Here is a 26,640-nt window from a genome sequence, read left to right on the forward strand (position 1 = left end):
TTTTTTAAAAAAAAAAATTGGGCTGTACAATTGCAAAAAGAAAGCTCCGCTATTGCCTTGATACAAAAAAAAAAAAAATGTTGCACCATCCATACCAGCAACTTTAGTGGCAGCCCTGACTGCAATGTGAAGTCATCCCAGGCCTGAGCAAACATTGCCATCTCCTCCACCATTTCATTCTGAGTTGAATGGTTGTGTAGACAAAAACCCTTTGAACAACAGATTGGTAAGCCATATTTTTGCCTCGTAAACCTGACCTTCGTGATTAACTTATAGTTCAATGTGTTCTGTAAACCTAATCATTTTAATTGAGTAAATGATTCAGTGAGATGAGCTAATGTCATGCAAAACCAGTCCGTGATTCTTGGGATTACGTCAATCTTCCCCTTTCTTTACCAGCATTCTATTTAACTTATGGAGAAATTTGAAAGAATTGCACATTTTTCAATGATTTCTTGGTTGTCCTAATATATTATTATAGAAGTCTTACAATTTTTCTTCTTTCTAATAATACACCACCTAAGGATAAGGTTCTTTTTTCGTCCTCCAGAGCCTTCGGGGAAGCCTCCGGAAGGCCTCTGAAGGCTCCAGGGGGCTTAAACCAGTCCTATGAGCAAACTGGAAGTCCATTCCTGAAGTTCTGGTTAGCCCGTAGGGCCGGCTTTTTGCACTCCGGAAGCTTCAGGGAAGCTCCTGAAGCCTCCAGAGGGCCTCTGGGGGGGGGGGGGAATGTTTTCGCTCTCCCCAGGGTCCTCTAAAGCCTCTGGAGCCTGGGGAGGGTGAAAAAAGCATGCAAAAAATGGGGGGAGTGCCTGTCATGCACGCATGCATGCTGGGGGGTCACTCATTGCATTATGGGTGTGGCATGCCCACACACTACCTCCCTGCACTCCAGTGGTGGGTTTCAAAAAAAATTTGGAACCTCTTCTGTAGGTGTGGACTGCTTTCCGGTTCCACTGGTGGAACCTCTTCTAACTGGTTCAATAGATTTGACGAACCGGTTCTACCGAATAGGTGCGAATTGGTAGGAACCCACTCTGCTGCGCTCCCCCCCCCCTTTTGGCACACGAGCCAAAAAAGATTTGCCATCACTGCCCTACATCATTTCAGATAAATGGTTATCCAACATCTTCCAGTGTTGTAGCATTCACAACTTCTAGAGGCAAGTTGTTCCACTAATTAATTGTTCTAACTGTCAGGAAATTTCTCCTAAGTTGCTTCTCTCCTTGATTAGTTTCCACCCATTGCTTCTTGTCCTGCCCTAAGGTGCTTTGGAGAATAGCTTGACTCCCTCTTCTTTGTGGCAACCCCTGAGATATTGGAACACTGCTATCATGTCTCCCCATGTCCTTCTTTTCATCAAACTAGACATACCCAATCCCAGCATCCATTCTTTATATGTTTTAGCCTCCAGTCCCCTAATCATCTTTGTTGCTCTTCTTTGCTGCACTGCTTTATTGGCAGTGGCTCCCAATGTAGTGCTATATAAACCCCAGCCAGTAAAGGTATAGGTATTTATTTACTCATTTATTAAATGCATATGCTGCTCATCTTGCTACCAAAGAATCACCTTCTGATCTTCTTTGCAGCAGTTACAAATTAACATCATCATATATCCTCTCTCTTTAAGGTTATATCATAATTCTCTTTCTAATCATCAAATCTATAGGTTACCAGTGCATTTTCCCCATTTTTAGCAAAATGTCCATAGACGTTTCCAGTCAAAGATACAGTATATGTACTTGTTATCCCTGATCAAACAAATTACTTTTGCCACCTCTCCAAATTCTACGATCTTTACCAATCATTCCTCTCTTGTTGGTATTTTGGACTCTTTTATGAATCTTTCAGGAATCTTCAGACTAGGAATTAAAATTCATAATATTTTCTTCCAGTTCAAATTATTGAAATGTATTCCCCTAATACATTTACATGGGACGCAGTGGCTCAGTGGCTAAGACACTGAGCTTGTCGATCAGAAAGGTTGGCAGTTTGGCGGTTCGAATTCCTAGCTCTACGTAATGTATCAATTACTTGTCCCAGCTTCTGCCAGCCTAGCAGTTCGAAAGCATGTAAAAATGCAAGTAGAAAAATAGGAATCACTTTGGTGGTAAGGTAACAGTGTTCCATGCGCCTTCGCCATTTAGTCATGCTGGCCACAAGACCATGGAGATGTCTTCAGGCAGCGCTGGCTCTTCAGCTTTGAAATGGTGATGAGCATTGCCCCCCCAGAGTCAGGAATGACTAGCATATATGTGCAAGGGGAACCTTTACTTTTACCTTTATTTCTCTAATGGAAAATCAAGCTATGTGATTGCATCTGGAAGCTTTCTTTGCTTTGCATTTTTTTGCCACTCCATCTCACAAGGAGAAACATGAATTTTTAAATATGAAGAGCCAGCTGGAAGTCTGTCACTCAAAGGGAGCATGAGCCACTGAATGTGTCCTGCCACCCATATAAGAATCCAATTTAAAGCATCTGTATCTTTGGAACACATCTGCTGTAAAAGAGACTACCACAATTTCAATACACAGTTCCCATGCAGAGCTACACTTGCCGTTAAATATTGTCCTGGCATTCAATTCAGAAGGCTAAGAAGCTGTAGAAAGTATGGGCACATGTGCACATTTACGTAAATGCCATGCTTAGCAGAATCTTCAGGATGTAGACAATATTTAGTCAGGATAATTCTCAGCATCTATTTTAAACAGCAAGCAAAAATGGGGAAGCAAAATTCCTCTGTTCTGCCACTTCTAGTTGCAGATTTAAAAAAAGAATTCCTAGCAAAATGAAAGCACTTTTTCAGTGGAGCAGAGAGTTGATGGACTGTCCTTCACTGAATCCATTCAAGTAGAAGATAAAAGAACTCTCTAACAGGTATGTTTTAGTTTACATTCCTATACAAAGTAGGGCAGGGGTGTCAAACTCAATTTCATTGAGGGCCGCATCAGGGTTGTGTTTGACCTTGGGGGAGGGGGCGTGGCCAGCTTCATGTCACTCATGTTGGGGGTGCTTGTGGTGGCCCCAGTGCTCTGTCAGTGAAAACAGGCTCCCTGGCTCCATTTTTGGCTGCTACAACCTCCTGCAACCTTCTGCCAGCAAAAACAGATCTCGGGAGGGCCTTCTGCAGCCCTCCCAAGCTCCATTTTCGCTGGCAGAGGCACCATGGGCCAGTCCTTCGCTATTTCCAGGGTGACCCCGTGGGCCAGATGTGGCCTGCGGGCCTTGAGTTTGAAACCCTGAAGTAGGGGAATAGATTAGACAATTCAAGGAACTCCTTCCAGGTTTCTGATTCTATAAGTCAACATCCAATTGTTAGGCAATGTGCCAATGGAACTGCTAATTACATTTGCATACCGAATGATTCCTCCAACTTTCTATGAGAAAATTACTCCTAATTTACTTCAAGTGTGACCTCCTGCTATTTGTTATGCCAATCATTGCAGCCATGATAGAATGTATTCTAATTAATTAATTAAGATTGTTGGGACCCAAGAGAGAGATTAGAAGTGTTTTCCCTGCTTTTGTTACTTGGTAACCGTTGCACAACAATGTCTTTCTTTAATTTCTTTGTTGCAATATTTTGCATGACTGATTTCTTTAATCCACAGCCCATCTAGATCATATGTCCTGCATTTTACTGTGTTCAACTGTGAGATTCTAGGCTGGACTGGGCACACAGTGGAGTTCTGGTTTGACTTCAGCAATTCAGCAGATTTAGCTTAATAATGATAGATATTTAATTCTTTGGATCCAGATGAAGACTGGTCAAATTGTTGCCTTCAGATTTTTCCAACGGAATATCTTGTTAATTCCCTGTTAACTTTGCCAGCTATTTAAAGGTTTCTAGGAAATTGGTGCGGCCAGATGAAACAGTGTGATGGTCTTTGCATTTTTGGCAATCTTAGGTTAAAGGGAAAGATCTTTATTTGGGTATATATTGTATGTTTTAGACCTCTGACCCTTTCTGGTATATGTTTATTTATCTTTCTGTAATTCAAGAAGAGCAAGGACAACATTCAAGTTGAATAAGCTAGAAAACAATCTATGTCTATTTTAGTTGTATGTTGAGCAATGTTACAATTGTATGGCTAGAAGGGGGCACTTAAATCCATCTTTCCACTCCTTGGTTCAATGTTGACATTCAAATCAATTGTTTCCCCCAATTGATGGTTCTTTAGCTTTCAAATCCAGAGAATGCTTCTACCATTCTAGTCTTGCTAATATCAGTTGGAATCATTATACTACTTACATTCATTTCAATTAGATTAAATGTTAGCCTTTTTTCCTGCAGGCCACTGCAAAAAAATCTTTTAGAAAAAGTATCATCAGCCTTCCATCTTCCCTTTTCAGACCTAAACGCTCCCAGTTTAAATCACTCTTTAAATCAATCTTGTGAGAAACTTTCAAGGAGAAATTGGCCTATAATGGTTCTGGATTGAAGATCCTAGATATCCAGGGACATCCAGATGTAGGGTAATTAGAGGGACAAGATTTGTTAGTTTGCCTTAGAGGTTGTGATTAGTAAAGAAGAATAGCTGACGATTCATAGCTTCTGAAATATGTGTGTTTCCATGAAGAACAATGTTGAACTAATCTTACTCAACCAAACCAAACCAAACTGGGTTACTCTAGGATAGTTTTCCTCAACCTTGGCCTCTTTAGATGCATGGATTTCAACTCCTAGAATTCCCAATCAGAATGTGATGCATCATATATTATGGTTTGTAGCACAATCAGACTGGATTTGGGATTTTTGTCTACCTATTGAGTCCTTTGGACAGATGTGGATGTTTGATAGTGTTACAGGCTGTAAGCTGCTTCAAATAAATGCCATTGACTGATGGTGAATTTGTCAATGCCTAAGGCCGTGATGGTGAACCTATGGCATGCGTGCCAGAAGTGGCATGCAGAGCCATCTCTTCAGGCACACCAGCTGTCGCCCATTGCTCTTCCGTGTTCCAGCGTGCACATGTGCGCCAACCAGCTGGTCTTCACACATGCAGGAGCACAAGAACCCAGAAAATTAGCTTCCTGGCAGGCATGTACACGCTGGAAACTGGAAGCTGCCACATGTGCATGCCAGGAAGCTGCTCTTCCAGTTTCCAGTGCTCCCCTGCGCTCATGTTCCCACTTCACCCACACTGGCCTAGGGTATTCAAGTGCTCCAGTTGTTTTGGGATTGCACCCCAGCTTCTTCTCCTTCTCCTTCTTCTGCATTGGAAGAGAAGTTTTGCTGGAGTGATCTAATTCATCATTCTACTTTCAATACACTAGACTCCTGACTTAAAGCCCTTCATTATTATCCTCATGAGTTTGCTAAATGCATTAGAATGTCTAATTAAATTCTAGAAGCTTTTGAAGTTTCCTTTCTCCTTTAGGTTTCTCCTTTTTGAAACTAACACTGATTTTCTGAGAGATTCAGAATTGCTTATTAGTTTAGTCTAATTACAGAACTGTATTTATGATGTCAGAATACAAGAACATTGTGGATCTCAATTATAGACTGAATATTGCCAGGATTTGCTGCAATCATGATTTGAAAGTGGGTCAGCTTCTTCCAATTTAGAAGGTACCAAGCCCAGATGAAATGTGGTTGCTTTGTTGAAGAGGATTCTGCTAAGAATAACTTCACAGAACTTCATTTCAAGGGTTTGGAAATGCCCAAAATTAAAATGAATGGTTTTTTAAAAAAACCTCTTTCCAAATGTACTATATATTTTGTGTGCAGCTATAAAAGCTTGAGTTCTAATCCCACTTTAGGCAAAAAGTTAACTCAATGGCCTTTGGCCAGTGACTTTGTCGCAATCCATGGAAGGAGACAATGGCAAACCACTTCTGAAAAACCTTGCAAAAAAAAGTACAGGCACTCTCTGACAGTCAGGCATGATTGACGTATATATTCTAGGCAGATACTGTGTAGAACCCTCAAACTCCCAGGCCTCAGTGAGGGCCTGGAGTGAAGAAGACACATATTACCCATAGGGGTGAAGAAGGGATCTTTTGAATGGATTGTGTTCAAGCAAAATATGCAAGAGGATGGGTGCAGTGAAGCCCCACTCCTTTCATGCACACTTTGTATTTGATCAAGCACGCACCCTGTGGAAACCCCTGAAATCTGTAATTGTACTTGTGAAAATCCATGCTGGTATATCTAAAGCAGGTTAGATTGTTGTATGCAGTATACAGTTAAAGTAACATACAAAGTGTTTAGAACAGCTGAATATACTATATTTATAAGAATAACCTAATAATAAACTTGACTTAGATATTTTGACTTAACCCTATTAAGATGCTTTCTTCTCTTGCTTCAGATGCTTTCCAATCTTGCTTCAGCAGATGGCAGCACCTGGCTGAATTTGTCTGGGCTGAGAAGATAAGCAGTGTCAGGCCTGGCTAACCCTTTGATGATAGATTACTAGGCAGTCCCAGGGCTATAAACTAGATTTGGAAGTTGAACAACATCCTAAAATAAAGCAATAGCAAGCTTCTTCTGCACCATGGCACAAACAATTGCATGGGCATGTCCATGAGATCACTAGGAATAATACTGAACTCAACTTAGAGACTTCCCTTTTATATTTGATACTACCTTCCGATGGTATTAAAATATTAGTTTACAGAAAGAAATCTTTATGTTGGATAATCTATTTCCTACAGGGCCCTTTGAGGGGGTTCCACCACAAATGCGCGCACAACAAAAGCGCGCCTGACTAAACCGCGGTGACTAAAGCGCGGTGACAAAACCGCGCGACGAATGAGCGACTAATTAGCCCTAAAGCGCGCCGACAAAAGCGCGCCGACAAAAGCGCGCCGACAGAAGCGGGCTGTAACGGAACCCTAAACCTAACCCTAACCCTAACCCTAAAACAAACCCCTAAACCTAACCGTAAACCTTACCTTAAATTAAATCGCGCTTCTGTCGGCGTGCTGTTGTCGGCGTGCTGTTGTCGGCGCGCTTTTGACATCGCGGTTTTAGCGCCGCGGTGTTGTCGGCGCGCTTATGACGTTCACGCTTTTGTCGGGTCACGTTTGAGGCAGCTGCTTGACTACTTTCTCAACAACCTTCCTTGTATTTGAGACTGGATGACAATTGTTTTGATCTTGGATCCAGTATGATTTACTTCAGGAGGGGCTGGATCATGGCCTTCTTTAAAGCCAGCAGAATCACCCTCCTTTTGAAAGAAAAAAAATGCCACCAAAAAGATTCAAATGCATGTCAACTCCTGGTGGATCAGAATAGAATAAAATAGAATAGAATAGAATTCTTTATTGGTCAAGTGTGATTGGACACACAAGGAATTTGTCTTTGGTCCATATGCTCTCAGTGTACATAAGGAGAATAAAATACATTCATCAAGAATAAAAAGATATAACACTTAGTGATAGTCAAGGTTACTAATAAGCTATCAAATCGTACTAGGAAACAATATAAATTGAAAGATGCAAGCAACACGGTTATAGTCATAAGTGCTTGGTTTGTAAGGGCCTTGAAAACAGTGCCAAGATTACCAGATGCCAGCATGGATTTTTCAGGGATAAGTCTTGTCAGACTAACTTTATCTCATGGATAATTTCCTCACCATATTGGGGGTGTAAACTGTAACTATCTTAACTTCAGCAAAACACTTGATAAAGTATCTCATGACAAGTTAATCCCATCAGCAAGTTAATTAAGTGTAGTCTGGAATGACACAAGAACTACAGTAACAGATATATAGCTGGTTTGAAAAGCACATTCAAAATGCTCATCAATACTCATAAAACTGGAAAAAGATATTCAGTGGCATGCCACAAAGTTAGTTTTATTGAAAAGGGAAAAAAGGGATTAAGTTACAGGGTATTGGAAAAGATATGTGTACTTTTAGCACCCCATATATCAGTAACTTGGAATGGAGATTTTTTAATATTCTTGCTGACTACTATTTGAAATTATGGGGTTATTCACTTCATTGATATAGGAAGATTATGTCTATACTTCAGCTCAGTTTGATATGTAGGTAGGAGATAGATAGATAGATAGATAGATAGATAGATAGATAGATAGATAGATAGATAGATAGATAGATAGATATAGATAGATGATAGATAGATAGATAGATAGATAGATAGATAGATAGATAGATAGATAGATACAGTAGATAGATAGATAGAATCACATTATTTTCCTTTTTCTGAAAGTAATATTGTGCAGAATGCAGAAAATGAGTAAGAAACAATAATACTATTAATCAGTTACAGTTGTTGACTTGCTCAATTGTATTAATGTCCCATATGCAGTGCAGTGATTCGGGAATTGGTCTAGCAAATGTTTTGCATGCCCTGGTTGCCAGAGAAGAAGCTATGCAGGGTTAGGTTAACAACGCTTAGTGCCTTTTTGGCAATGTTGTTACAGTGGGCTCGGAGTACTCTAGGGGCTCAGAAGTACTCTGATCGGCCCTTTGATCTCGCTGCGCCTGGAGCTAAGCATCACAGCGGATCATCCTCTCATCCTTACGAAGCCCCGCTCCCTCTCAGCACCGCTCGAGAGAGCCTCCCGCAGCTTTCCTCTCTGCCAGTCGGGGAGGACCATGCCGGAAGGCTAAGAAGCTGCTTGCGTAGTTTCCGTGTGGGCTGGAAGGGAGCGAGAAGGAAGGGGAGGCGCTATCTGAAGCGACCAGGCAGCAAGAGCCGCGGAGGCGGCGGCAGCAGCGGCGGCGGCGGCGGCGCTCCAGGCAGCGGCTGGGACTCGCCCTGGCGTCCGAACAGCAGCGGTAGCAGCAGCGGCGGCGGCCGAGGGCCAGCCAAACTTGAGCCCCTCCCCGCAGCATGGAGATCGAGAAGGAGTTCCAGCGGCTGGACCAGGAGGACAGCTGGGCCGCCATCTACCAGGTGAGCGAGGTGGGAGAAATGCACCGGGACCTGCCCGGCACGGAGCGAAACGCGGCCGCTTCTTTGTCCGCTGGTCCAGCAAGCTTCTTTTCCCTCCACGCCTCCTCCCCGGGGACTCGCACTCGCTCCTCGGACAAAAGCTCTCGCCTTCACCCCTCTTGGTAACCGCGTCGCGATCGGCTCCCAACTCGCGATCCGGGCTCTCTCTCCTTTTTTCCCCGCGAGCGGCTTGGCACGGCTCCCTCCACTACACGCAACGCTGGGACTGGGGAGTCCGTTTCTTGCATCCCTCACCCAACTCCCTTTGAAATGACCCCTTTCCCTGCATGTGAAGCTTGCCGGGGAGAGGATGACTTGCATTGTGCGCGCCCTGGAGTTGTGTGTATGTGTACTCCCCCCACTCAAGACAAGAGGGAGCCGAAGATTGAATCATGATCAAAGGAAGTAAAGAAACCCATGTTAATTTCTTAAGATGCTCTGCTAAAAGAAAGGAGGGGGCAGATCTGCAGGCCATCCCCAGTGGAAATTAAAGAGGCTCTTCTTTATCTTTGTCTACCCTTGATCCCTTCACGGTCCCTTCTACACCCTAGGTTTTCAAGGGTGTGCCCCCCTCCCACTATGAGGTGTCCGGAGGGAGGGAAATCAGCTGACTCTTGAAAATAGGTTTGCTTGCCATCTGCCTGGGGCATCTCTTAATTAAGAGTCTTTTTTTTGCGCAGTGCCCTGGAGCAGTTATATGAAGGGGTCCTTGTTTGTTTCCTTACTGGAAAGCCAGTAAGGCTCATTATTTCTCCCACACACTTTTTTTTGTGGGGAAGGAAAAACCTGATCTCCTTAATCCCTATCTGATTTGTTGCCTACCAAGGAAGGCAGCTGCTGCTTAAAAGTTGTGATCTCTTATAGATACTCACCATATAGATACTCACACGTGTTGGCTGGACAGTGTGGAAACCATGTCTAAATGTGCTTTTTGTTTTATTTATTTATTTATTTTTCCAACCTGCAGATGTTTTCTGACAGGCTTTCACGAAAAGCGAAAGTATTTTTTTTTCTTTGTTTCTAGTAGTCTTTGCAATTTGACCTTAATTGTGAAACATTGAGTTCTGAACCATACACAGTGACTTGGATAAGTTATAATTTTGCTTGTTTTTGAACTGCATCTCACAAGTTGCATGGGATAGAAGAAAGGCCCATTAAATAGATTTTTGGATTAAGAGTGAACACTTGTGTCCCATGGATTAGAAAGGATCAATACATTTAATGAAGTGCTGTCAATTTAGCAACTTAACATTGTTTTATCTCATTATGTCTACCACCCAAAGTAACTTTTGTTGAGATATAGCCTTTTGGCTGGCTATATAAATTTGATAAATAAATAGAAATAAAACATACGTTTAAATGGACAAGAACATCAAATGGATATATTGTTTCTTGGGGTGAAAGTCTTAAGAAAGGACCTGGTCTTATTATGTTGAGCTTAGATGGCACTTACTACTACTACTACTACTACTACTACTACTACTACTACTATTATTATTGTTGTTGTACAATTGTATCACAGCGGCCAGTTGTTTCGCCGGATTTGGCATTGGTTACTAGTCGGGCCCCACCCAGGGGCCTAGGACGTCGTAACGTATTTTCGTAATATGCGTGCAGATCCAAGCAGTGCGGCTTTTTGCATTTGACTGATGGTGATTTTGTCAATTTTTAACTGTTTTAAATGTAATTCCAGTGCTTTTGGAATAGCACCCAGTGTGCCAATTACCACTGGAATTACCACTGCTGGTTTGTGCCATAGTCGTTGAATTTCGATTTTTAAGTCCTGGTATCTTGCGATTTTTTCATGTTCCTTCTCGGCGACCCTGCTATCACCTGGTATTGCGATGTCTATGATTGTGACCTTATTTTTCTCAACCAGTGTGATGTCTGGTGTATTATGCGCCAGTATTTTGTCGGTTTGTATACGGAAATCCCACAAGATCTTGACCATCTGATTTTCGGTGACTTTTTCAGGCTGATGTTCCCACCAGTTTATTGCTGTTTTAATATTATAATTTTTGCACAAATTCCAATGGATCATTTGTGCTACTGAATTGTGCCGCAATTTATAATCAGTCTGGGCGATTTTTTTACAGCAGCTGAGTATGTGATCAACAGTTTCATCAGCTTCTTTGCAAAGTCTGCATTTGGCATCATCAGAGCATTTTTCGATTTTGGCCTTAATGGCATTTGTGCGGATAGCTTGTTCTTGCGCAGCCAGGATTAGTGACTCTGTTTCTTTCTTTAATGTACCTGTTTTTAACCATAACCAAGTTTGTTCACTGTCCACTTTATCTTTTATTTTTTCCAGAAATTGACCATGCAGTGCTTTGTTCTGCCAACTCTCCATTCTTGATTTTATCACATCTTTTCTGTATTCTTGTTTTGTCTGTTGGGCCTTCAGTAGATTTTTGTTCTTTACTTCGATTAATAGATGTTCTTGAGTGTCTTTTAAATAATCAGCCAGTGCATGTTTTTCTTCTTCAACTGTTTGCTTCACTTGTAATAATCCTCTGCCACCTGATTTTCGGGGCAGATATAGTCTATCAGTATCACCACGTGGATGTAAACTGTAGTGCATTGTCATTAGTTTCCTATTATTATTATTATTATTATTATTATTATTATTATTATTATTATTATGTTAATCTTTTGTGAGATTCACAGCCTTTGGGGCTGGTTGGTAGCTCAACAGCTCGAGTCCTAACCAAGGGCCTAGGAACTGTTAAGGTAACATCAGAGGATATAAGCTGTTCTGAGTAGGGTGGTTTTTTGTCGAATCAGAATGTTCAAGTCTGATAAATTTAAAATTTCCAAATAGCGAGGTAGCCCTTTGGGTATTGCTCCAAGGGCTCCAATTACAATCGGGACAACACACCATTTCTTTTTCCACAGTTGCTCAACTTCAATTTGCAAGTCCCGGTACTTTGTGATTTGTTCTTGCTGTTTATCTTCAATTCGTACATCTCCAGGTATTGCAAAGTCAATGAACCATACTTTTTTCTTTTCAACTATTGTTATGTCAGGTGTGTTGTAGGCCAAGTGCCTGTCAGTCTGGATTCTGAAGTCCCACAGGATCTTGACTTTCTCATTCTCTAAAACCTTCTGAACCTGATGTTCCCAGTGGAATTATTATTATTATTATTATTATTATTATTATTATTATTATTATTATTATATTATTATTAATCAGACAGTCAACCACATGTTTGCATTGGCATTTTTATCCACCTATCTAGACCTTCCCAAAGTTGTCAGATGTTATTATTTTATTATCTTTGTGTGTGTGTACCTATTAAAGGCCCACATTTGACTGCTTGGGGATTTTGGTGAGTCAATAATAAAATCTCTACAGAAGGGATGTTTTCCCCGACTTTATAAAAGGGACCTCCTTTTAGCATGGAGTTTTGTAAGATCTGTTTTAATGGCTATTGATGACATTTTAGTTCATATGCTGCAAGGCTAAATCAATATATGAAATTAGTCTGAGCCAATATTCACCCTATAGAGGAGATGAATGAATTTATCCCTTGCCATGGGATTTTGGAGACTGGAAAAGTTGCCTAAGCCATTTCTTTTTCCTTATGATCATGTTAGGAAATATTGAAAAAGATCTTCTGTAAGGCTTGGTGAAATAATAGTGCATACATCATCAAATTACAAATTAAGCATGCCATCCTAGGCATTTGCAAAACTGCTGATTTCAGTAGAGTTTGATTGATAGTTTTCAGAGCCCGGCATATCCACTGAACAAAAAGAGATCTCAAATTGTGTGCGGGGTTTTTTCTAGGGAGGGGAAGGGGGATGCTCTTTAGTATGCTAAGCATTATTGAAAGTTGGAGAAACAGGATATTTGCTAATCTGGTCTTGAAATGTCAATGACTAAGGTAGCTTAGCAGTTCTTTCTTAATTTTGTTCTCTTACTGTATCTGTACCGAATTTGGCTGGAAATCTGTACTGTATCAGCGAAACATAAGAAATTAGGTCAAGGTGGTTGCTCTGTTCCTGGAATTTTTACACTATGTGCTTTGCATAATATCACTCCTTAATGTGCTAGCAAGCTGCAGTACTCTCTCTCTCTCTCTCTCTCTCTTTTTTACTAAAAGCACAGTAGAGAAATCTTGGAAGGCTACGATTCTTGCAAATCCTTGAAAAGCGTGTATATTTATTCTAGCATGGACATTTTGAACTTGGGTCAGGAATAAAAATGAGGTCTCTTCTAGCCTTTGAAGAATATGGCTAAATATTTTCTCTGTGAATCCCACCTGGGCCAGGTTCACAGTGGCCCCCAAGCATTGCAAGTTCAATATAGTCTGTTTTATCTCCTCTCATTCCATCAACTATAATCTTGCAGGGAGTACTTGGATAGAAACATCAGCAATCCTATTTACCGTAGTTTTCCCTTTCCCATCTATTGAACTGTCTATTGATGCATTTCCTGATATTTAATTATAAGGCTATGTCGCTTAGAGTTGTCCCTGTTCTCCTATTATGATCACTCTTTCCTTTATTAATCTGTTTACATGACGTGTCCCCCCCCCCCCCCCCATGAAGCCGTAGTACACCTAATCATAGTGCATGCTTCATAACAAAAGGCTTCCTTTCTCTAGTTTAAATGAGCTCAAGGCATGGCCTTTTTAGTCTTCATGCTGCTTTGCCTTAAAAGAAGTCCACATAAAAGCAGCCAGCTGTTTTTCTTGTTGGACTTCTTGAATACCTGCAAGGCTCTGCCTCCTGCTTCTCCAAGTGGCAAATTAGCTTGGATGTGGCAGATAGCTACTAATTTAGTTTTTCAATGGGAGTGGATGAATTTGTGAGGGGGGTCAGAGCATTAAGGACTGCCAACTGGTATAACTACTTTCTCTTAGTTGGATAGCGTGTTTTACGAACTGACTGCCAGGGAGCAAAAAGGGAAGAGCAGTTTTGTAATTTCTGGTTTAACAAAGACAAGGCAACTCCTTCAGCCTCAAAATAATTTTATCTGATCGGTGAGCTCTCTTGGCAATGTGAAGGCCCAGCTCTTTGGAGAAGGCTCAGTTGCTGGGAAAGGGAGAAAGGAGGTGAATAATTACAGGGAATCCTCAATTTATAACTATAATTGGGACCAACATTTCTGTTGCTAAACAAGGTGGTTGTTAATAGTTACACCTGATTTTATGACTGGTTTTTTTTTTTTTTTTTTTGCTATGGTTGTTAGCAAATCACTCTAATACTTAAATGAAGGAGGATACTGCAACTGTCATAAATACATGCCAGTTGCCTAGCTCTCAATTTTGATCACTTGACCATATGGGAACACTCAGTTTTGATCACACGACTGTATGAATGCTGTGACAGTTGTAAAGTGTGAGGGCTGGCTATAAGTCACCTTTTTCAGTGCCATTGCAACTTCAAATGAAGTCACTAAATGAAATGGAATAAGTACACAAATTACCGTATTTTCCAGAGTATAAAATATACCAAGGTTTTGAAGAGGTAAATTAAAAAAAGTTTTTTTTTAAAAAAAATGCACTTTGCAAACCTCCCAAAAACTGCCCATTTTTTGCGAAAACGGGCCCATATTTTTTTTCAATGAAAGGGCATGGATAGCCCTTAGGAGGCTTGTAGAGTGCTCCTGAGGAAAGGGGAAAAACGAGCAAAAAACAGGCCTGAAAAAAGGGCATGAATAGCCTTATGGAGACTTATAGAGTACTCCTGGGGGTGGGGGGGGGAATTGAGCAAAAACGGCCTGTTTTTCACTCATTTTTGCCTTCCTCAGCCCGCAGGAGCTCTCTGAAAGCCTTCTACAGGCTCTGCAAGGCTATTTTGGTGAAGGGGTGGAGTTTTGGGGAACAAAAAATGCTGTATTCAGTGTATAAGATGCACCCAGATTTTCAGCCTCTTTTTTGAGGGAAAAGGGTGCGTCTTATACTCCAAAAATACATTATGTTAGAAAAGATTAGGGATAAATCATCATGGAGAAAATCGATGTGACTATTAGGGGTCAAAAATGCCTTAATGGCACATTATCTATCTAGTTTTGAGTAACTTAATTGAGCTCTTGATGGTAGAACAACATTGTAGTAAGCCATTTTTCTATTATATCTCATGTGAGAAACATTTATTTGCCTTATATCTTTCTTTACAGTATTGATAGATTTCCCCAATCAATTAAGCTTCTGAGCGATGTACAACATAACAAAAATAAAATTAAAAAAAGTTATCAAATTAATTGAAAATAATATACAATGCAATTACAGGCTGTCCTCGCTTTATGACCACAATTGAGCCCAAAATTTCTGTTGCTGAGAGAGACTTTTAAGTGAGCTTACTCACTTACTGGATTACTGCAACGCGCTCTACATGGGGCTACCCTTGAAAAGCGTTCGGAGACTGCAACTAGTCCAAATGCAGCCGCGTGAGCGATATTGGGTGTACCTAGGTACACCCATGTCACACCTATCCTCCACGAGCTGCACTGGCTACCTATTGGTCTCCGGATGCAATTCAAGGTGTTGGTTATTACCTTTAAAGCCCTGCATGGCTTAGGACCAGCATACCTGCGAGACCGCCTATTGCCACACTCCTCCCAACGGCCGGTAAGATCCCACAGGGTGGGCCTCCTTCAGATGCCATTAGCCAGACAATGTCGGCTGGCGGCTCCCCGGAGGAGAGCCTTCTCTGTGGCTGCCCCGATCCTTTGGAACGAACTACCCCCAGAAATCCGGACCTCACCCATTCTCATGGCCTTCAGAAAAGCTGTCAAGACCTGGCTATTCCGGCAGGCCTGGGGCTGTTGACCTCATTGGTGAGGTCCAGCCCCGACTGAAATGAACGTATCTGTGTTGTTTTTTAACTTGTCTATTTTATTTTTATTTTATTTTGTTTTGTTTTCTTTCCCCTTTCTGTAAGACACCCGGAGTCCTCCGGGATTGGGCGGCCTATAAATAAAATTAAACTTGAAACTTGAAACTTTTCCTCAGTTTATGACCTTTCTTGCCACGGTTGTTATGTGAATTACTGCAGTTGTTAAACAACATAGTTGTTAAGTGAATCTGGCTCCCCCATTGATTTTGCTTGTCAGAAGGTTGCAAAAGGGTCCATGACCCCAGGACACTGTAACCGTCATACTGTAAATATGAGTCAGTTGCCAAGCATCTAAATCTAACATGTGCACGGAGATTTTGCAGTGGTCATAAGGTGAAAAACAGTCATAAGTCATTTTTTTCAGTGCAGTTGTAACTTTGAACAGTCACTAAATGAGCTGTTCTAAGTCAAGGATTTCCAGCACATAAAGAGTTAGATGCCCACAACCAACTGGGACCAATGGCATGCTAAAATAAAATGCTTAGTAAAATACAGGGAGGGAAGGGATTCAATTTACTTCTAAGGAAAGTGTGTTCCACAACACAGGGTCTATTACTAAGAAAATTTGCAACCTAACCTGCCTGCTATATACTATTTGGAGGACTCTCTCAACAGGCCCTCACTAGAGTATCAGATCAGATAGGAAGATCTGATTTTTGTCAGTGCAGAACCTGATGTAACCCTGGTGGCTTTTCCTGCCTTGATCACAATTAAGCCACGACCTCTTTGCCTTTATATATATGAATTTTTAATCAAATTTGTTCCAGCTGTGGAGCACATTTGTAATTTCAGTCTGTGTGAATATGTGTTTGCTGATGACATTTTCCTTCTTACGCAGATAATTATCATTTTACCACCTCTATCTCCAAGGCCTAGATTTAATTAAAATAAAGGCTGAATTGCTTGTCATAAGGCTTTCAGTCTTACTATTGCAGAACACTTTCTAAAGGTAGCTTTGCAAAAGTTTGAAAATGAAACTACTGGTCGTATATATTTATGTGTAATTTTGACATCAAGCAACAGTTGTGGGCAGTTGTGCACAAATGTTTTAAAGTTGTATTTTTGCCAGTGAGTCTTTTCAAATATGTATGTGGATGTTGATTTTTTGTTCCCAAAAAATGAAGGGAAGGCAACAAATTGGTTGTCAAAATCAAATCTGTTTCCAAGACACTCTTTTGGTAGCTCAAAATCTTCCCCACCCCACCCTACCCTATCATAACACTGAATTGGGCAGCAAATTATACTGGCAGCACAATTTCCTGCTGATTTTCAGCAGGAAGTAAATTAAAAAAGCTTAAATGACCCTATAAAATGTAAACACATCCCCTAATAGGAAAGAAATCCCCACTGCCTCCCCCCCCCCCAAACTGATGATGGTCTGAAGTGGCTGAAAAAGAAATTGAATGTTGCATACTGCTGTGCTAAGTTACACTACCGCTGAGCTACAAACCTAGCTAATTACTGCTGACTCAGCAAAGCATGGTCAAACAAGCATGGTTGTATTATAATACGTGAAGAAAGTAAAACATCTTTCATTATACAAAAGTTTTTTTGACCCAGCAATGAAACTGTTGGAATTAAAATACAGTCTGGTTCCAAGCCAGGAGAAGAAAAATTACTGGAAATAAAATATAGGCTGGCTACAATAAAGACAGTCTCTGTTTATTTGGTTTTCCAGAAACTTCAGTGACAGCAACATGTTTCTGAGGTGGTTGACAAAATGGCTGAGTGGATGGATTTGTATTCTAGGGTTTGGTGATTGAGATGCTCCAGGGGGTTGTGCAATGTACTGAGCCTTGCTTCTTTTGCTATTCTAATAGTGATGGGTAAATTCTATTATATCCTAAAGCTCATGCCCTGTCCTTAGAATTTGCCTGTGGAAATGTAAATTCTTAATCCCATCAGCTTCAGCCTTCTGTGGGAGCTTGTGGCTGAAGGCGTTTTGTTTATGAATAGATTGGCCCAGTCTTTCTGAATAGATACCAAATCTCCATTCCAAAAGATCAGTCTCTTCTGTTTCAGGTTGTTTTCCTATGGCATGAAGACTAGGGCTGCTTTCTGCCTTTAAGAACATGTTTCTCTTCTTTGTGGAAATATTCTATCATGCTGCTTTTTTAATATTAAGAATAAAGATTATTTTAATCAGGGGGGTGGAGGTCCTAGAGTACTTAACTTGTCACATATTACTAGCTGAACGTTTGTGAACCAGTACCAAGAACAAGCTGTAATTTTGTCAAAACATAATGGTCTACACATTTCCTTATTTTTAGTTTAGAAATGTAGGCTTTAGATTCTTACCAGGAAATTTCCAACTGCTCCCTCTCTTCGTGCTATGGCTTCTGAAAAGGTTAGAAGATTGAGGAGAGATCATAAATGGTAGAGCAAGCAGCTTTCTAGGAGACACTGAATGCATTCAGATGGGTTATGAAAACTTTTGAGAGGCTTCTGTAGAAGTGAATTACAGAAGAAGTTTTTTTAAAAAAATTATTAGTAAAAGATGACAATCGGTGTTACTGTGTTACCCCGAAAATAAGACCCTGTCTTATTTTTTGCCACCAAAAAAGGCACTAGGTCTTATTTTTGAGGGGGTAGTCCACTGACTCACCTCACTTGTGCGTGTCACCCCTAGCCTCCTTTTCACTGTCAAATGCCTTCAGAAACTTTTTCTGTGGCCGCCAAGGCTTTCCTGAAGGCCTCTGCAGCCAATAACAGTTATTATTATTGTTACTGTTATTGGCTGCAGAGGCCTTCAGGAAAGCCTTTCTGGTCTTGCCAGCTACAGAAGAAAAGGGTTAGCAAGGCAGTTGTTGGGGTGTATGAGGTCTAGCTTCAACTGTCTGAAGGTAAGTAGTAGGGCAGCTCCACCACCCCCCATCCCCACCCTAGCTTAATGTTTACCTGTGCTCCCAGGAGTATCAATTAGGGCTTATTTTGGGAGGTAGGGTTTATATTGGGCACACATGTAAAATCAAGCTAGGACTTATTTTCAGGGTAGGTGGTATTTTCAGGGAAACAAGGTAGTTGATTAAATTGGAGGGCAAAAATTAGGCTAGTAGGCCTTCTCTGAAGAGCATTCTCTATTTGGGAACAACCTGAGAAAGCATATTTATGCATACCTTCCTTTGGAGAATTTGGAGCAGACCTATAACGAAATTGCATCAAAAAAGGTCACAGGAAATACCATATTTTTCAGAGTATAAGATGCACCGGAGTATAAGACGCACCAAGATTTTGAAGAGGCAAATCAAAAAAAGTTTTTGCACTCTGCAAACCTCCCCAAAACGGGCCGTTTTTCACAAAAAGGCATGAATAGCCTTTAGGGGAATTGCAGAGTGCTCCTTGGGGGGGGGGGCAAAAATGAGAAAAAACGGATCATTTTTTTTTTAATGGGCCTTTTTTTGTTTTTTAAAAAGGGGCACGGGTAGCCCTTAGGAAGCTTATAGAGTGCTCCTGGGGACTGGGGGGGGAGGTTAAAATTGAGCAAAAATTGGGCTATTTTTTGCTCATTTCTGCCCTCCCTCGCACCCAGGAGCTCTCTAAAAGCTTCCTAGAGGTTATGCACGGCCATTTTGTTGAAGGGGGCAGGATTTTGGAAGGCAAAAAATGCTGTATTCAATGTATAAGACGCACCCAGATTTTCAGCCTCTTTTTTGAGGGAAAACGGTGTGTCTTATACTCCGAAAAATACGGTAGTCAGAATGAATGGATGTTATGCCAAGAAACTCTGCTTTGCTAAAAACGCCATGTGAGTTTGTACAGGATGCTGACCATGAAATGATTAGTTTGATTTTGGTTTAGCTGAGTATGAGTACTGAGTATTATTTCTGCTTTGTGAAACTCAGTTTAGGAGGTAACTCATTGGTTTGGTATTAAGTTTTTGAATGGTTATATCCATTATGGCAGTTTTTGAGCAGACAAAGCTATAATGTAATTATAGATTTGTCTTATTCAAAAAATTGGAATTGGGGTGGGTGGGTTGAGCAATGAGGGGTTAGTCTATCTATCAGTTTAAAGGGTTTGTCTTTTCCTGCTCTAGTGGCTGTCATTTGAACAACAGAATCATGATATTATCATTCTTCAGAAATGGTGCTTATATTCCAGGCAATAGCATATAAAAGCAATTCGATTTTTCTCCCTTCTAATTGTATGAACTTTGGAAATACAAGTAGTTGTCAACTTACAACTATAATGGAGCTGGAACCTCTGTCATAAGTCATGATAGTCATAAGTTGAGGCACCCATGTGACTGAATCCAAATGAACAACTTCTTTTGCAGTGGTCGTTATGCAAACACTGCTGTTTGTGAATCAGTGTGAACACTTTTTGTTCCTCACCAGCAAAAAATGCTACAAATCAGGGGTGGGAAAACTATGGCCCCTTTATGACCAGTGGACTTCAACTCCCAGAATTCCTGAGCTAGCATGGCTGGCTCAGGAATTCTGGGAGCTGAAGTCCACAACTTACACAGGGGCCATAGTTCCCCCACTCCTGCTGTAAATCATGATCATGTGACTGCAGAACCTTGCAAACCGCAGTAAAGGTGAGCTGGTTGCCAAGCGCCTGAAATGCAGTCATGTGACTCTGGGGGGTGGGAATGTTTAGAGGCATCAGAATTCTAGAGATCCTAAGTACAGGTAGTCCTCAACACGACCATAATAGAGCCCAAAATTTCTTTTGCTAAGCGAGACAGTTGTTAAGTGAATTTCGCTCCATTTTATGTCTTTCCTTGCCACAGTTTTTAAATGAATCACTGCAGATTTTAAATTAAGTAGCATGGCTGTTAAGTGAATCTGGCTTCCCCATTGACTTTGCTTATCAGAAAGTCGCAGAAGGGGCTCACATGACGCTGGGACACTGCAACAGGTCATAAACCTGAGTTAGTTTGAATTTTGAACATGTGACCATGGGGATATTGCAACGGTCAGAAGTGTGAATAAATGGTCATAAGTCACTTTTTTCAGTGCCATTGTAACTTCAAACAGTCACTGAATGAACTGTTGTAAGTCAAGGACTATCTGTAGCTTATGGGGGGTTATTGTAACTTCCACTTGTTAAGCAAGGAGCACCTATAGTTGATTATGAAAAAAAATGTTTGGTTTTAATTTTATCTTGTTCTAGTAAAGTACACTTGAATTCTAATGATGCAATCTAACAAAATTTAGGATTATGGGCAACAACAAAAAATATGAAAGAGGGGATTTTTTTTCTAAAAAGAATGAAATATTCTGAGTTTGACTTACTTTGTCATACATAGTGTGACAGGGATGGCTGTGACAGGGAGTTCTTGTTGGAAGTACTTTGGCATTTGGGTACCAGATGGTTTGCCACAAATTCTTCAGGGCATAAGAGTTTGGGATGGATGCCCAGGACAAAGGCAAAGAATACAATCTGTTTCATAGCTTGTATCAATATCTCAGAAAATGTTCTAATAATTCACCGTTTCTCTGGAATTAAATGGGTATAATTCTCAGAAAAACAGATGACACAGATAGTGCTTAAGTTAACGGTACATTAAGTGACCATACGAAGTTACAACTGTACCAAAAAAAGTAACATGACTGTTCTTCACATTTACAACCGTTGTAGTGTTCCCCATGGTTACATGATCAAAATTCTTACATTGGCAACTGGCTCATATTTATCACAGTTGCAGTGTCCCAGGTTCATAGGTTTGTCTTTGGTGACCTTCTGACAATCAAGGTCAATGGGAAAGCTAAGTTCACTTAACAATCATGTTACCAACTTAACATATTATCTTAATAACTGGACAAGAAAGGTCTTAAAATGGGGCAAAATTCACTTAACAACTGTCTTGTTTAGCAACCAAAATTTTGGGCTTAATTGTGGTTGTAAGTCAAGGACTAATGTATAGTAAACCTGTACCTCCGCCAAGCTAGGTTCAGACTGCAAATTAAAATTCTTATGGACAAAGTTTTTCTACAACATGCATATTTGAGACTTTATATGGAAAGCTAGTATGTATTAGGTACAAAGGATTAAGTTGTACATAGAAGATTTATTCAAGCATATACAGAAGAATCTAGACAACTAATTGTCAGCACAAAATTGGCACTAGATAAGGGTCAATAAATTTTGTGGGTGGGTGGGCTGGGGTTGGATCGTTTGTGGCAATGTAAGGACTCTAAACTGATGACGCATTTAACTCCGCCTCCCATACCTGCCAATCCAAAATGGCTTCTGCTTCTGGGATGGTGTCACATGGCCTCTGTACTATATAGAGAGGCCCAAAGGTGGATTGGCTGGGTCTGATCTTTTTTCTTAGATTGTGTTCTCTCCTTTCTTGGAACCTGCTGCATTATAAAATCCATTCTCCTGAATGGGCATCTGGCAAAAAAAGGTAGCAAATTGTGGTCATGTGACCACAGAATGCTGCACAACCAGTTGTAAATGTGAGCAGAGGGAGGGAACATTTTGTGACAGCCGGAAGTGCTTATGAGGCTAACATAACTCTGAATGGCCAGTTGCAAATTAAGGACTACATGTAAATACAAAATCAAATAAAGGATGAATCTGCAATGATGCTCATTAGATTAAATAAGAAGGTTTTCTATACATAATGGTTTGCAAGGCAAGATATTGGTAGTACATAAATAGGTACAATGATTTTGAAAACTGGCAGTTAGACAACAATTTTTATGATCTAAAAACTGTATATTGCATTTAGAGCAGGGAAACTCACGTCATGACAGCGTCACGTGACATATCAGGACTTTTTTCCCTTTTGCTAAACTGGGCGTGGCCAGAGTGTGACGCAAACGCAGGGAGTTTGACATCCTTGATTTAGAGGATTGCCTGTTAATTGGCAGATAGAACAAGCAATATTCCCAGGAGGAAAGAAATAGATCTAATACATAAACCAGGCAATGTTTAAATTGGGTTCTGTTTGTACGATATTAGTAATAATTTGTGACATTGGACATTTAAGTGACAGTTTGCCTCTTGTGGATTTCAAAAGTTTGTATTGGCAAACAATTTCGCAAATAGACGTTTGGTGGAGGGTATTTTTGTAGTGTGTTGGAATTCACAATTTTCGAATAGTGTTGTAATATTATTACCAAGGCCTAAAATGTTTAAAACCATTAAAGGCTGTACCATTGAACTGGGCAAGATGTGTCTTCAAACATTATCCTGTATGTACGATGTATGTTATGTTGCTCATATCTATTTTAACTTTTGATGTCACTATTTAAATATACTAAACCTCATTACAGTTTAGCATAAAATGTACTCTGTAGAAAGATAATGTGATATATTCTACAGAAAAAGGTTTGGCTGGACAGTTCGGATGAATTATGTTGGTACAGAAAGTCCTGCAATAGTAGCAGTTGGTTTTTATAAAAACAGATTTTCTAGAAGATTAAAGACTTACAAATTATGCTACTGTAATTTTGTTTCTCATGGTCACAATTTTCTACTAACCTTGAGTAATGGGTAGTGAAATGGGTGTATTTTTCAACTGGAGGCCAATATTTTATAGAATGTGTTGATTGGAAAGTTTCATTTCAAAAACCTTAAGAAAAATCCTATGAATGAGAAGGAGATTTGGCACCTATTAATTTTGAAAGTAACTCTAATCTGCCAGGTTGCTTTCCACTGTGTTAATTTTAATGGGTTCTTATTTTTAAAATGAATTCATCATTTTTACTCAAAGCTAGGGTGACTCATCGTCTCCAAACCGAAAGGCCACATGCAAATTTGTTCCTGAATATTACAAAATGTAGAGAAGTATTAAAAAAAAAAAAAACTAGGTTCTTTAGCCAAAATGTTTTGGGATGACAAAAACTCTTATTGAGATTCTTAAGAAAATAAATGATTGTGTTGCCAAATGGCATAGCCAAAACAGAGGATGCTATTTAAAGTAAAACAGGTATGTTTTCCCTCTCTTATTATTAAATATGAAGTACGGGTTTGGATTTTTAAAATTGTATGCATACACAAGCTATTTTGTCTGGAGTTTACATAAGACAATTAATAAATGAACAAGGATGTCTTTGGATATGGATTGGAATGCAACTAACTGAAGGAGTTGAAGATAGTGGAATAATTGGATATAATGATCTTGTAGTACAAAATTAGTTTTTTTTTAAAAAAAAATAGCAATAGCAGTTAGCAATAGCAGTTAGACTTATATACCGCTTCATAGGGCTTTCAGCCCTCTCTAAGCGGTTTACAGAGTCAGTGTATCGCCCCCAACAACAATCCGGGTCCTCATTTTACCCACCTCGGAAGGATGGAAGGCTGAGTCAACCCTGAGCCGGTGAGATTTGAACAGCCGAACTGCAGAACTGCAGTCAGCTGAAGTAGCCTGCAGTGCTGCATTTAACCACTGCGCCACCTCGGAAAATCCTTTCCATATGAATGGGAAGAAGGGAATCACTCGATTCTGGTGTTCTGTATGGAATGATTGACTCAGAGATTTTAGGTGCTGCTGACAACGTCCTTGTAGTACAGGTGTTTCTTGACTTATGACCATAATTGAGCCTCGAATTATGACTGGACCAAATTCAGCTAGTGAGCTTTCATGCCTAAGGCAGGACTAGAACTCACAGTGTCTTGGTTTCTAGCCTGATGCCTTAACCACTAGATCAAGCTGGCTGTCTCTTTTTTTCAAAACAAACAAACAAACCACAAATTTCTGCAGTAAGCCTTAAAAAAAGCAGCCCAACCACCAGAAGAGAAAATAACTCCATCTACTTTATATCAGTGCCTTACCAATTGTGACAGATGTGCATTTCAACTGAATAAGGGTTCATAAATTCATAGCACATAAAATAATAGAGTTGAAAGGGACCTTGGAGGTTTTCTAGTGCAAAGCCCTGCTCAAGCAGGAGACTCTATACCAGAGGTGTCAACTCAAGGCCTGGGGACTGGATCCAGCCGGCGGGGTGCTTAGATCTGGCCCATTGGGCCACCCTGGAAACACCAAAGGACCAGCCTGCAGTGCCTCTGCTTGTAGAGGGTTGCAGGAGCCGGCCCGGCCAAAAACAGCCCCCCCTCCCAAGCTCCGTTTTCACTGGCAGAAGGCTAGTAAAACTAAAACTAAATACAAAACAAAAGGAGAGGAAAGACAAAGAAAAAGGAGAGATGGGAAGAGAGCAAGGAATGAAAAATAAGGAAAGAGAAGGAAGAAGAAAGGAGAATGAAGAGGAAAATAAAAAGAAGAGGAGGGAAGGAAGGCGATTATAAGGAGAGTGAGTGGAAAATCTTAGCATTTGGCCATCACAGATGCCCCCAACGCGAGTGACGACGAACTGGCCCCACCACTACAGCCACACTCACCACGCCCCTCCAAGATCAAACACAGCCCTCAATGAAATCAAGTTTGACACCCCTGCTTTATACCATTTCAGACAAATGCTTGTCCGGTCTCTTTGAAAGCTTCCAGTGATGGAGATTGTCACAACAGCTAGATTCAAGGACAGAAGCATTTGTTTTACTTTGATCTAAAAGTCTTTAATCAAAAGGAAGAAAACAAAAAGTATCACAATATACCATCAAACTAAAAATAGTGAAATAAAAGAATTACTGTAAAACAGAGCTACTTATTTTACTATGTAAGTTTGGCATTTTTCTGTGTAGCATTTTTCATTAACAGAAACACTAGTATTTGACTTGATGGTTGTTGAATAACAATATAAAACTCTTGAACCTAATCATCTGAAACTTGGCAGAATTTATTCTGCCATTTTATTCATTTCAAGCAACTGTGCTTGAAATGTATTTCCAGTGTGGTACAGAAATTAAAATTATATTGGCAAGACTCTGCTTAGGGAACAAAGTGTTAAAATTAATCAAATCACACTTTATTTATGGTGATAGAACAACATTCTGTATAAAACATTAACCCATAAAATATATAATAAAACTAACATTAAAATACTTATTTGTTTCCCAATGTGGAAAACAGTTTATCAGATCTTATTAAACCCAAAGTAAGTTACTCATGATGGAACAGTATTTTGCTCCCTAAATTGTCTTTCTAAATTTTCATCTTTGCCCCAAAGGCTATAATTCCTGAAAATTTAGCTCAATTTCAAATGATTTTTTTTATAGAAAGCAGACTATCCCACAGGAAAAAAAACAATTGTTACTTGGTGCTTTCCAGGCTTAATTAATGGGGAACCTTGGGGGTTTGGAATGTTGCCTCGACTTTTCCTGCCTTGCTGTTTCCATTATCATCAGGGCTAGAATTGTTCAAAGTCTTTAGCCAGAATTCAATTGTGAGTTTGTTTGTGTGTGTGTGTGTGTGTGTGTGTGTGTGTGTGTGTGTGTGTGTGTGTAGGAAGAGGTGTCTATTAGCAAATCTTAGCAGCAGTGAGAGATACTTTTGTGTAGCTTCTGCCAGCTGCATCAGTGACAACCTGATAGGCCCATTCTAAGCAAGAATTATTGTTAAATTTAAAGCAAGTTCATTTATAATCTTTAAAGGCAAGACTTTCTTTTCACTCTACTCCAGCTGCCAATAAAGCTCCCAAAGAGCACCTGTATAAACAACCCATGCTCTTCTCACTATCACTCTGTGTAAACAAGCTGAAGAAGCTTGAAATGCAAAATCAAATGATCAAAGAGAAAAAAGAAAAAACAGTATTTCCAAGCCTCCGGCCTCCAAGTGGAAGTGTTACTTCCTTTCTCTCTGTTATTACAGCCCTTTTTGAATTCCTTTTATATCTTCTTTATATTACAGGCTTAAAGAAAACAAAATTCTTAAAAACCCATCCAATCCAGCATTTTAAAAATAAGGAAAAAGATTTTAATCCATAGGTATAAAAAAAAGAATATAAAAAGTAGAAGAAAAATTACTCCATTCAATTTAAAGAATAGGAAACATTTGCAAAAATTCGATTTGTAATTTTTTTTAAAAA

General features: G+C 40.1%; 1 protein-coding gene across 2 annotated transcripts in view; it reads left to right on the plus strand.

The window, feature by feature from the left end:
• Nucleotides 1-8,654: 8,654 nt before the first annotated feature.
• The window catches only part of PTPN1 (protein tyrosine phosphatase non-receptor type 1), a 100,523-nt gene continuing 82,537 nt past the window's right edge, over nt 8,655-26,640 (plus strand). Inside the window, exon 1 of one of the 2 annotated variants that reach the window (XM_087720460.1) lies at nt 8,655-8,872. In XM_087720460.1, the coding sequence (XP_087576586.1) occupies nt 8,810-8,872 (63 nt within the window). In that variant the 5' untranslated portion in view covers nt 8,655-8,809. The remainder of the gene's footprint in view (nt 8,873-26,640) is intronic. The other variant, XM_087720459.1, reaches the window with a different exon arrangement.

Source organism: Thamnophis sirtalis, unplaced genomic scaffold (genome assembly GCF_051295495.1).
Source record: "Thamnophis sirtalis isolate CommonGarterSnake01/CBP01778 unplaced genomic scaffold, rThaSir2_p1.2 scaffold_7, whole genome shotgun sequence".
In the NCBI taxonomy this organism is placed as follows: domain Eukaryota; kingdom Metazoa; phylum Chordata; class Lepidosauria; order Squamata; family Natricidae; genus Thamnophis; species Thamnophis sirtalis.